This window comes from Canis lupus, chromosome 3 (assembly GCF_011100685.1).
Source record: "Canis lupus familiaris isolate Mischka breed German Shepherd chromosome 3, alternate assembly UU_Cfam_GSD_1.0, whole genome shotgun sequence".
NCBI classification, from domain to species: domain Eukaryota; kingdom Metazoa; phylum Chordata; class Mammalia; order Carnivora; family Canidae; genus Canis; species Canis lupus.
This window is the reverse complement of record NC_049224.1, coordinates 39,997,927-40,011,152: the sequence shown is the minus strand read 5'-3', so window position 1 is coordinate 40,011,152 and position 13,226 is coordinate 39,997,927. Positions and strand designations below refer to the sequence as shown.

The 13,226-nt window shown below is 46.3% G+C and overlaps 1 protein-coding gene across 3 annotated transcripts in view; it reads right to left on the bottom strand.

Annotated features, from left to right (window-relative positions):
• PCSK6 (proprotein convertase subtilisin/kexin type 6) overlaps window positions 1–13,226 on the bottom strand; it is a 185,269-nt gene that overhangs the window by 120,896 nt on the left and 51,147 nt on the right. For all 3 annotated transcript variants that reach the window (XM_038532633.1, XM_038532634.1, XM_038532635.1), the window contains exons 3-4: window positions 1,502–1,612; window positions 821–964 (exon numbers count right to left, since the gene is read on the bottom strand). In XM_038532633.1, the coding sequence (XP_038388561.1) occupies window positions 821–964; window positions 1,502–1,612 (255 nt within the window). The remainder of the gene's footprint in view (window positions 1–820; window positions 965–1,501; window positions 1,613–13,226) is intronic.

The window sequence follows — 13,226 nt, the reverse complement described above, 5'->3', positions numbered from 1 at the left end:
ATCAGACACTAACTCCCCACTATCCCAGCTCCTGACAACCCCCCTTCTGTTTTCTGTGTCTGTGTATTTGACTGCTCTAGGTGCTTCTTACAAGCACAATCATATAGTATCTGGATTTTTCATGATTGGCTTCTTGCATACAATGTCCTCCAGCTTCATCTGTGTTGTTGTATGTGTCAGAATGTCCTGCATCTTATACTTCTAATGTTCATGTCTTTGCTTATACATTCACAATCATTGTATTCATATCATTTCATATCCTCCTTTTAAAACACATCAGAAAATCTCTCCCGAGTTGTTGACTTCAAAACTGTCATTTTTAAGGGCTGCATAATTGTCTCTCAAACAGACACGACATGGTTGAACTTAACTGTCGTTAGGCATACGGGTTCCTTAGAATAGCGAAAGTATGCAATCCATGCCTGGCTCTCTTCTTTACACTTACAAACACATTCAATCCTCACAACTACCTGATGAGATGCCACTTTACAGATGGTGACACTGAGGTCCAGAAATGAAGCAACGTGCCCAAGGCCTCAGAGCTAGTAAGCTGTGAGGCAGAAGAGGAACCCAGGCAGTTGGGTCCAGAGCCCAGGCTTCAATCATGTCATGTGTGCATATGTGACTCCTCAAACATCTGAACGAATCCTTCTGTACAACCCCTAGCTCCAGGATAGCACAGGGAAGTGTGTTTTGCCACCCCTCCCCATCATGGCTCTCTGTGTTGTTTAGTATAATGGGGTAGGAGGGGGAAATCTTTTGTATTCCTTTACTGACTAGCATGGTTGAATATCTTTGCACATTCCTAGGCTTGACTTACATAGTTTGGGGCCAGGTCCGGGTGATTCCGCTCTATGCCATCATCGAGGATGGTGACCACCACATTTTTCCCAGTGTAGCCCTTCTTCCACGCTGCCTGGACATTCATTTCTGATCGGCAGCGGCTGTTCTTGTCACCACAATGCTGTATGCACAGAAGACACAAAGCACCCCACCCAGCAGGGGCACTCCTTGCGGCCATCCCTTGGAATAAGATGGATATATCATACCCTGTAAACCCAGCAGGGATGCTCTTATGCGTGCAATAAGGAGGAAACTCTTCCCCATGCCCTACAGAGCAGACAACTGCTTTCTCCCACCCATTTCTAAGAAGAGTAAATAGGAAGAGCTCCCATGCTTTTTCCACACCTGGCAATTTATCATTTTCCTAGGGCACCATCTCCCTTTGGGGGCTCTCATTTTCATTAAACTTATAAATCACTCCCCTGCTCAAACACCACTCCCACCCCCCGCCACTCTCCCTGGGAGCTTGCACATCATTTTTAAAACCTGCACAAGAAAGCTTGTGCTACACAGCACTGAAGTAGGGGGTTCACACTGATAGGAAGTGTGTCAATTTCCAGTTGTCATGAGAATTTAGCTTTGCTGGGAGAAATTAATCTATCTCAGAAGCACAGCAGTGCAAATGCCCCAGGGGCAGTGAGGCCCACATCCTACTCACCATGTACCACATGTTGGACCAAATGGGGTCATTGAAATAGAGGGCCTGAGGGTCGCTTCGCACCTGTCTCTTCACCCTGCGTTTCACTTCTTGTTGTTGGAGCCATTGCACCTGGCAGGGAGAAATGCAGTTACTATTTATTTTAAAGAGGGTCTCATAATTGTCTGTAGCCTCTCGGTAGGTGCTACAAGTGTCCTTTTTCATGAATATCCGTGTCACAGAAGTCTTGGATCGTAAATACCAAGGAGACCTTTTCACTCCTTTTCACTTTCACCACATTTAAACATTAGAACTCGTTTGTGTATGTGGCAGGAAAAAGAGGTTTTGAGATCATTCTACTGAAAAAGAGAGAGAGAGACAGCTTGTGAAGTTGCCAGTAAATTGTCTGGTGACCCTTGTCCTGAATATGAAGGAAATACATGTATGAGAATGGAAAGAGCTGAAAGAGGAAAGAGGGGAGAAACTGATCAAATGGTTATTGGAAGTTGGAAGCAAGATGTTCAATAGAGGACAGGAATCAGTAAATTCACTGGAATTTTTAGCAGCCACTGGAAACACGGCACCAAAATAAGCACACAGAAAAAAATCTAGAAAGAGATATGGCAAAATATTAATAGCAGCAATTCAGTGGTGACATTCTTTTTTAAAGATTATTTATTTATTTATTCATAGAGACACAGAGAGAGAGGCAGAGACACAGGCAGAGGGAGAAGCAGGCTCCATGCAGGGAGCCTGCCGTGGGACTCGATCCAGGGTCTCCAGGATCATGCCCTAGGCTGCAGGCGGTGCTAAACCGCTGCACCACCGGGCTGCCCTTCAGTGGTGATATTATTGGTAATTTCAAATTTCTAAATTATTTTCACAGTTTCATAAATTTTCAATTGGCATGATCTGCCTTCACAGCCAAGGAAAACGGTTTGAGAGGGAGTACACATGACATTTAAGAGCAGGAATCCAGGAGCTTAGCTGCCTAGATTCAAAACCCAGTCCCATACTCAGCAGCTGGATGACTGAGAGCAGTCCAGTAATCTCATGGCCTCAGTTTGTTCATCTGTACAATGGGTCTCACCACAAGTTGTCTTGAGGGGGCACTGGCATATGAACTGGTATAGTATTCACTTAAGTGTATGTGTGTCTGAGTTTTTTAAGGTAGAAGAGATTTGTTTCATTCTGTTTTATTTTTATTTTTAAAAGATCATGGGCAAAAGAATTCCCATGCCCTCAAGCAAAGCATTTTTTTGGTCCTGCTACTGTGGTCTCACCTGATTCAGTAATGGCTCCCTCTGGGGCTCAGTCTGGCTGGGGTAGAGATGGGCAGGCTGAGGGCACTGGGGCTCTGCTCTCAGGAATCTGTGCTCTGGGTGGGGTCTTGCACCAAGCAGCCCAGAGTGTGATGCAGGCTCTGAAGTAGTGGACAGGTGGCACAGGGTAGGGAAGCAGAAGGAGGAGGAGGAGTGGGTGATGGGAACCTCAAAGTTGGGGGTGGTAGAAACCCAGAGGGACCTGGAGACCAGGCAAGGCTGGTGACCCCAGGCTCCAGACCCAAGGCTGGCACAGCCACCATGGGAGCCACCCAAGACAACTCTTGAAAGGAATAAAGGCACCCAAGGGCAGAGGGGCAAGATGTCTTCCCTCAGACCTCTCCTGCCCTCAACTACCCTACACTGTCCTGACGGACAAAAGCAGAACAGCCTCATACACAGCCTCACATCTAAGGGTAGGGATTGATCTGAAAGGCAACCCTGGTCAACAAGACAAAATGCTTAGAAAGAAGTATCACAGCCTGTCCCACCACCAATGTGCTTTGTTCATGAAACACCAGGAGACCAGGTTCCTTAGAAATACCATAAACAGCTCAAAAACAATTTTGGGCTTAGGTACTAATATTAGGCCCCAAGTCCTAGATAATTTATAAGTGCCATGGATAAATACTTCCATGGAAAATAAAACTATACAATGAGATATTTCCTTCAGAACACCCTCCGATGGCATTCTGCAACTTGCCCATATATCATTGCCTGAACCAGAAAAGATTTGCTTGGCATAAGATACCTGAGACAATATTTCCTAATCTGCTAAACATCCTAATTACAAAATCAAGTGTTATGTATACCACTAATGGCTCCACTGTGTTCCCATCCATCTTGCCCCACTGACTCACCACTTACCTTACTAACATCCAGCACCTTCTGCTACTGTGGCCACCAGGCCCCACTTTCAGTTACAGAGGAGGAGGTGAACTCTCTCCTCTTTCAAGCCCGAGTGGGTGACTTCCCCAAATCAGGTAGGTGACATAAGAAACCATGTTGCCAGAAGTTATAAGATAGTCCTCTAGTGGGATGAAAGAGTGTGGGCATCCTGGCCTCCAAGTCACGGCTGGACTCTAGGTAAAAATCCAACGTTACCACCCAGTTCTGAGAGTGGGCTATAATGGCTTGTGGTCCACAGTACAGTTTGGGGCTCTCCCTCCAATGTGGTCTCAGGGGCAGCCCTCTCTCCCGCAACAGGTTATTATAAGTCTTTGACTGCCAGTGAGGCCCTGTCAGGCCAATGGAACCAAATACAACAAATTCTTCAGATAGAATCACAGGTGACCTCACTGTCACAGGCTGATTTGGCCAGTGGTCCCTTGGTCTGGGCTTGCTTCCCATTTTCTTTCTCTGGGCCCCAGTCATTGCCTTGTTTCTCAGCCAACTGCAGGGAAATACAAGGGGATCCTAGACTCCTGCATTTTGGCATCTGCTAGGTCTACCTGCCCTGATTTCTGGATGGTATGGCCCTTGTGGTTGCTCATTCAGTTGTCTGCTTGACAAAGTTGTGACAGAGTCTAGCTCTGTGTCTGATGCCTGAATACCACTGGGTCCCATCCAGCACCAAAGTACTAAAGTCCTGCACCTCCAACTCAAAGACAGGGCTCTGCAGATGCCCCTCAGGTTGGAACCTAGGAGCCACCTGGCCTATCTAGGAAGGTCAGAGGTGCTAATGGCCCAAAACCACATGACTGAAACTTTAGGTATCTCATCAAATAATATCTGGACCTGTCCTTGCTAACGGGGTTACCCTCACACAGGCACGTCTGAGGGTCTTCATTCATGAATAGTGATGTGATTTATGAGAAAGGGGTACATAGTTTAGCATCTCCAAGGAGGTGTCACAAATGGAATCATTTTTCTGCAGAACTGGAGAACAAATATGGCAAAACAGTCCTGATGATGGGTGTCATGGCCGGGAGGGAGACCTGACTGAGGCTATTTTCCTTGATGCATGTGATTATCTTTATTAGAAAAGGCAACCTGAGATCCTTTGTGGGGTTTCAAGTGTTTTTCATAATATTTCTCTGGAAGTTTACCTGGATTGTCCCTTTTCACTGAAGCTTCCCTCATGGTCCATCCAGATTCCCTCAGAACTTCCTGAGGAGGCACTCAGACTTCCTCTTGGTGAAAAATGAAAGAGACAGTACTACACATGATCTACCTTTCAAGGCCACAGACATATAGCTCAGAAAATAAGTCCTAAACTCAAGTAAGCCTGCAAGGGAGTGGGCCTGGAGCATAATAAAATACATTTAATGCCCAAGTATGCCTTGTAAGGATTGAGCCCAACCTCCTTACGAAGACTTGTCAAACCTTCAGGTCATTGGATTGAAGGAAGGAGAAATACTGCACACAAGAAAGTACCTGGTCCTTCTACTTCGCTCTCCATAGGCTTTTTAAAAGATTTCTTTTATTTATTTATTTATTTATTTATTTATTTATTTATTTATTTATTTATTTTAGAGAGAGAAAAAGAGAGAGGGAATGAGCAGGGGGGAGGGCAGAGGGAGACAGAGGATCTCAAGCAGACTCCACGTTGAGCGTGGAACCCAATGTGGGACTTGATCCTGTGACCCCGAGATCATGACCTGAGCTAAAATCAAAGAGTCAGACGCTCAACCAACTGAGCCACCCAGGCGCCTCTACATAGGGTTTTTTTTTTAATATTTTATTTATTTATTCATGAGGGAGAGAGAGAGAGAGAGAGGCAGAGTCACAGGCAGAGGGAGAAGCAGGCTCCATGCAGTAATCCTGATGTGGGACTCGATCTCGGGACTCCAGGATCACGCCTTGGGCCAAAGGCAGGCGCCAAACCGCTGAGCCACCCAGGGATCCCTCTCCATAGGTTTTATAGTAGCTGGCCTCTCACCTACTATACCTAAGTAGATGGTGGCCTCCCAAAGGTAATTAAGTTATGGATCTCCAGATGAGACCACCCTGGATTATTTGGATGTGACCTAAATTCCAACGACAAGGGTCCCCATACAAGAAGGCAAAAGGACAAGCCCTTAGGAAGACAGAGACAGAAGCAGAGGTGGGAGGGATGCAGCCTATGAGCCAAGGAACACCTGGGGCCACCAGGAGCTGGAAGAGGCAAGGAGAGATCATTCTCAACTGGAGTCTTCAGAGGAGCTACTGCCCTATTAATACCTTGATTCCAGAATTCTAGAATTCAGGACTGTAAGAGAATAAATTTCTATTATTTTAAGCTACCCAGTGTGTGGTCATTTGTTACAGCTGCCCTCAGAGAGTAATGTGGATTTAAATAGTGGCCTTAATTAGGGCTGAGATTCTTAAATGTTTCAGAATCCACGAGGCTGTTCTGCTAAAGGAGGATCTGGAAGCCCTAGCTCAGTCAGACCTCTCTTCTCATTGCTAGTGATGAGAACATAGAGGACCCCAGAGAAGTGGCCATGGTGGCTGAGGCTGCATTGGGCCAGGGAGAGATGCTCGAGGCAGCAGCTCTTTACCAATATTATATTATATTTTATTTTATTATTTTATTTTTAAGATTTAATTATTTATTCACGAGACACAGAGAGAGAGAGAGGGAGGGACATAGGCAGAGGGAGAAGCAGGCTCCCCATGGGGAGCCCAATGTGGGACTCAATCCCAAGATCCTGGGATCACAACCTTAGCCAAAGGCAGACGCTCAACCACCGAGCCACCCAGGCATCCTTGTATCCATCTTTTGACCTCCGCACACCCTGGAAGCCCATTCTGACATCCAGGCTGGCTGTTGAGGGGTTACCCTTGGGGGGCCCAGGCACCCCTGCATGCCCTCATCTGACAGTGTGCACACTATTTGACAGCTCTTTTTTCCTTTCAGAGGAGGGATGATTGAGGTCACCCTTGTTTCCCCAGCTCTCAGCAAACACCTGCCCTGCAACAGGTACTTGCTCAGCAAAGATTTGCTGGACTGATAGATCATCCTCTTTCTTACTGAAAAGGCAAAATGAAAACTGACACAGAATGAACACATACTTAGGTGAGTCTGCCAGAAGTTGAGGGCTTGTCCTGCACCTCGCTCTTCCAGCACTGGCCAGTTCATAACTGGATGTGTCTGGAGGTCTGTCTGATGACCCTCCACTCCCCATGGGCCTGTGGGCAGGGCCTGGGTTTTGCTCAGCACTGTATTTCAGCATGCCAGGCAACATGTGGCATACAGAAGGAGCTCACTACATGCTTCTTGAATGCAAGAGTGAAGGTAAATGGATACATTTCAGATTACAAATATAACCACAGGTAGACTTTTAAAAACACATTGCAGAGGAGAAAACGTGATAGCCTTAATGACTACCCGATGACCTTGACTGAATTTGTGTGTGTGTGTGTGTGTGTGTGTGTGTGTGTGTGTGTGTAACATCAACCATAAAGTGATCTGGGGCAAGAGCATGGTTTGTCAAATGCCACGTCTGGCCCAAACAAATCATCTCTTTTAGCAGATCTGTACAAACCTGTATAAAATGTCTTGATTTCCTCAAAGTCATGTTGTGAAGGTGGAACCTCACACTGATCCTTTTCTTTTTATCTTTGTTTTTTTTTTTTTCTATGTTGCTTGCTATACATATAGCATATTTATCATAGAACTTATTTGCTCTGCGGGAGAGAATTCTAGTCATGCAGAAGACTTCAAAATCTTCCCAAGGTTATGTGAATAGCAATGCTTTCTTTTGCCAGGCATGCCCCTCCATCTTTCTTCTCAAGAAGTCAATCAAATTAAAATTAGGCATCTGGTGAATGCCATTCTGTAGATGAGGTAAAAAAAAAATTTTTTTTAAACATATTTATTTATTTATTTATTTGACAGAGAGAGAGAGAGCACGAGCACAAAATGGGGAAGGGACAGAGGGGGAGGGAGAAGCAGACTCCCCGCTGAGTAGGGAGCCCAATGCGGGGCTTCATCCCAGGACCCTGAGATCATGACCTGAGCTGAAGGCAGATGCTTAACCGACTGAGCCATCCAGGTGCCCTGATAAGGTAATTACAATTTAAAGATGGGTATAAAGAGGTAACATAAATGATCAGGATTCCACTAGATGCCTGTGGGTATCATGGATTATCAATGCTACTGTACTGTAAAAGTGTCCAAGTGTCACTAATGCCTTAGGCAGCCCTGGTCATGTCCTCTTTCCTGTGGCCCACAGCATGCTGACAGACCAGAAGCTGGCCCAGCACATCAGTCATAGGCTTGACAAGTGACAATGGGGTTTGTTTTGTAGCTTCCTCCCATGAGCCAATGCCACCAATGAGAGCATGAAAGTCCAGCTCTGTTCCACCCGAAGCCACCATGTGTCCATGCCCTGCTGTAAAGCCCTCAATTGCTCATAGGGGCCCACTATGGCTTCAGAAGCCTCAGGAAGTTGGTAGGAGCTGGAAAGTCCTAGAGGGGGGCTCCAGAGTCTTTGTCTGGAGATAGAGCTAAGGCAAAAAAGGCCTTTCACAGGATCCTTTGTCCCCACACCCTCAGAGGGCCCTACGGCCTCAGGGGGAAGACCACACATTTGACTCAAGCTGCTAAACTTCCATGAAGTGCCCACTGGTATGTTCGGTTTGTTGAGAGTTCATTCTACGTAGGTTCTGAGTTCCATGCACAATTGTATCCAGAACATGGGAGACAGCTCCTGCCAGCAATCTTTTTTCTTTCCCCCTAAGCATCATCAAAGTGAAGGGCAGCTTATTCTGTACTTGCTGAAGGACAGGGAAATTCCTCTCCTGTTAGCTTGTGAGTAAGCCAGTCCTGACTGCAGGCCAGGGAATAGCCATGGAAGAAGTCAGAGGCCAGACCCCCGAGGGCCCAGGTGCCACCAAATCCCAAGACCTCCTCCAGGAGAGAGCGAGCTCACCAGAGATAATGTAGACAATCAACCTCTCACTCTGCTTGTAGGAGGCTAGGCAGCCTGCCTGCGCTTCAGCGGCCAATCTGTAATCAGGGGGTCAGATCAGCCCATTCCTGAGCCACCTTTGCACTCCATTAGGCTCTGATACTTAGAACTCGGTGCCCATCAACACTGACTCTTCTCAACACCGTGGGCCAACACGAACATTGGGCCAACTTTCAACCAGGTGATGAGCTAAGTAAGAAGCTAACCCCCTGAGTAGGGAATTGAAAGAAAGAAAAAGAATACTCCTTGACAAGTGTCAGTTACCCTACAGCATGCAAGGTGGCCCTGGTCTTGTGACAGGCAATGGTTAATGCACACATGATATGAGCAGGGAGCTAAGCTGGGGCTTTCTTCCTCTAGGGCCTAGGGCCCCTCAAGAATGGAAAGACAGGTGACAGTCCCAGGAAGCCCCAAAAACTAGAGGCAAAGTGGTATGGACACGAGCATGTATTTTCCTTTTCTTTCCTCTGGAGAGAGAAAAAGAATCCAGAACTTTCATCAGCTTTTCAAAGGGGCCTGTGATTCCAAAATGAGTATGAGCCACTGAATTCAGCTAGGCTCACAGAAAGTAGATCAGAGCTTTCCATGTGAGGAATTGAGAAGTGCAGTAGCACTTACGTTCTAGGGGTGAGGAGGGGCAGAGGGACCAACCTCCCAAGCAAGCAATGCCTGGACAGCCTCTTTATAGCCTGTCTCAGTAAGATGCCTGAGCCCCCCTGAGGGTCTCACCTTGGGGTAGGGTAAGGGATGCTCGGCTGCTCTGGCAGTTGCTCAGCTGGAAACCCAGGAGCCAGGGCTCCTGGGCCCTGGATGAAGGAGAAGAGAAGGAAGATGAACGAACAAAATAAAGGGTATTCTGAATCAGTGTAGAAACCCACCACCCTGTTCCTCCTATGTCGGGGAGATGACTGGGACCTAGCCCCAAATCCACTTCCTCACCCACAGCCATGGCTGAAACAACATGTAGACCATCTCCAGCTCTTGCCATCCAAGCTGCATTACACAGGCCACGAATGTTTCACGTTGGTGAGACATGACAATAGTCATTTTGCCCGTTTTAGAGAATAGGAAGTGTGAAAGTACTTTGGGAAACTGACTCTCTTCATTCATTTGTCAGTTAGTTCTTACTCTGCTGAAAGAAAAGAGAAGGTATCCCTGTACCTCTGAGTTATCACCTGCCTCTACTCACAGACAACAGGGCAGGTGGCTAGAGCTTAGCTCCCCACTGGTGTTCACCAAGTAGACCCTGGTCAACGTGCCCAGTGTCCAGCTGGCATTGTCAGTCCTATCTTCATTGTGGGCTTTAGCAATACACGATGCAACATGATTAATTCATTCAGGCCCTTTCTAGGATTTTTGTCATCATATTACAAAGGCAGGCCACAAGTCACTTCTAAAGTCATTACATAAAAAGAAGGGGATAAACAGATGATAAGAGATACAACTTGATTATGTGAACCTACTCTGTGCAAGTTGAGATGTTTCAATAAACATTTACTAAGCATCCATCTACTATCTACTGATTAATCTGCTAGACTCATAAGGGAATAAAACTGAGATGTGGCCTTGGCCCTTGAGCACTTTATAATCCACTGGCAAGCGATATGCTCATGTGCTTCTAACTATAAGTTTGTCTATCTCAGGTCAGCTTACCTTCCCATTGCCTCTCCTTGGGGTCCAAAAAACTGAACACTCTCCCCAGGCTCATGTTCCTGGCACCCTTGGGCACCATCTGCGGCTCCTGCTGACCCTGTCCCTGTCCATTACCAGATCCCAAGCACACTAAACCATTCATCATTTCCACCAAACACTGCTGTGTGCTCCTGTGTGCTCCCCACCTGGGCCTGCAATCTTGGCACTCTTTCCAAAATGGCCAGGAATCAGATGTTTACAGGAACAAAAGGGAGGAGGCCGTGGTCAAGTAAGTCCGACAGCTGCTGAGCCAGACAGGCTTCATTCCTGCTCTTGTGTGTACTGGGACACTTCTCCTACACCTGTGTGACCACTAAACCCTTCAAGATGGTGCATCTCCTGTGACGGTGGTCAGCTTGGAATGCATGCCGGATGTAGAGCCCACACCAAGACTCTCTCTGGCCCTGCCACTGCTAAGCTTGAGTGTTGGACTGGGACAAGTGAAGGGGGATAAACAGACATGACCCCTCCACTTCTGGAATCCAGTGAGGAAGTCTCACAAGTCTAGAATATGAACATACAACTGTAGGAAGAGCAAGTTAAGTCAGAGAAGATGAGCTAACTTCTGGTGGCAGACAAAAATAAGCTGAGATGAGATGATGAAGAGACACAGTGGGAAAGACAGTCTGTACAAACTCTGCAGGGAGAAAGAGCCAGTGCCATCTGAGGAGGACAGGACAGGCCAGTGTAGCTGGTGTCCAAGGGCCACAGGGAGGACAGAGAAAGAAGGACCTCCCAATGGGGCAGTGGGAGCATCACACGTGTGTTTTATAGGATCTCTTGGGAGAGGGAGAGCAGACTGGTGAGAGGCAAGGAAGCACATGGCAGGCCAGTGAGGAGAGCAGGGAAGTGGTCCAGGTGAGAGAAGGCAGGGGTGCAGGTGGTGACACAGTATACGGGCATCACAGAGTTGTGTAGGAGGTAAAACAAATGTGGGTGTGAGGGAGGTTACTGCTCATGCTATGGATGCAGATGGCGCTTCTGAGACGGGGCAAGGTCAGAGGCGGTCAGTTGGGTTGGGGATGTGTGGACTTTGAGAATCTATGAGGCATCTAGGCAGAAGCATAGAATGTGCTAGTGAAAAAATAATAAAGGTCCATCTTTTAAACCATATTTTAATATTCTAATTTTTGCCCATTCATAGTAGCCATTCCACTCTACCTGGCCAGGTCATACTGACAATGTGAAGAGACAGCTGGAAATTTCTTCTGTCGCCAGATGGACAAATCCATCAGTCCCTGGGTGGCAGCCCTCCCATGCCCCCAGCCCGCTCAAGTTCATTGGCCCCTGAGATCAATCTGATCACTGACTGTCTATGTGCTTGGATTTGCCAGGAACTTTTTGTTTGCACTTTGAATGGCTCTAGCACACAAAACTCTCAGATAAAATTCCATCTGTGGTTAATGGAAAGATCTGCCTAAACGTTGCATCACTGCTGGAAAGAAACCTGAGCTTTGACTAAACTCTGGGGGCAGAGTCCCATCCTACAAGACAGAATGCCTACCCTGGTCCTAGAAATCATTTCCAACTTTTGAGCTGAAAGCACTGAAATGAAGCTTCAAACTGAAGGCTCCCACCGCCCCAGAAGGAGCCACAGAGGGCCTGCCTTATAACATCTTTATCCTTCCATTTCTGTCATCAATCTGGCTGAGAACGGAAAGGAAGGGAAGGGCTGAACCACAGTCATCACACTAAAATGTAAGGGTTGGAAGATGCAGCCAGCCATGCCGAACTATAAGCCAGCTTGGAACAAAATCAGAACAAGTAATTTAAAAAAAATTTGTGAGCCCTTACAGCCATTGGCTGATGCTTCTGTAGCATCCACCCTTCTCCAGACTTTTGGCAAAAGAACAAGTTAAAAAACAAATGCTTTCAGTTTGCTTAAATGACAGCCCTTGGAAAAACCCAGTGACTGATACTGCACGCGGAGAACAGTCAGGCTGTTCTCCCAAGGAGGAGGCTGATCCACAAAGCACTTGGAGCAAAATGGCCCTTTTCAAGGGTGGTTGATACAAAACAAAACAAAACAAAACAAAACAAAACATCAAGTAAAGGTAATTAAGAATGTAAAGAAAATTACAGCACAATTCTGGTACAGGGTTCATGCAAAAAGTAGCTTAATAAATGTCCATATGTACACATGTGCGTGTGCACATGGGCAGCGAAAAGAAGTCTTAAATACTCCTTTCCCACTTGCGTTTTGTTTTGCTTTCTTTTGTGAGGTTGGGGTGGATTGTAAATTCCATCCCTTATCAAAGCGCTTTTTTTTTTTTTTACAATAGAGACTGAAGCTAATTACAATAAAATACCATCTGCATTCGATCGCACTGTACCCAAAGCACTGCAACATTCATTTCCAGTACGGTCATTCAAACTCAATGGCAACTTTGCATTCCAGTGTCTCTGAATAATATTAACTCATCTTGTCCTTTCCTTACTAATACTAATCACACCATCTCCAAATGCCTAGATGCCGCAGAAACGCTTCGTTGACGTAGGAAAGCATCCTGGTGTGCTGTGAGAAAAAAGTGACACTCAACACTTGTGTAAAACAGCTAGTTTTGCTCAATATTTAATCAGAATGACGAGGCAAAATAAATATTAGTTAGTCAGCCTGACAGCTAATTGATTTGTTTTGTATTCAACTAGACTGATTTAAACAGAAGTATTTCACTTGTGATTCCGAATTCATAATTGGTTCAGATGTCTCTATGTTTTCCCTGCGGCTACAAATTTAATTAGTGCTGCAAGAGAGCAGGAGCCAATCGCGTGGAAGTCGCAGGCAGGGCTGGAATGTGCAGGCTGTTTACCTTTTCTCTTTCTTCTATAGTGGCA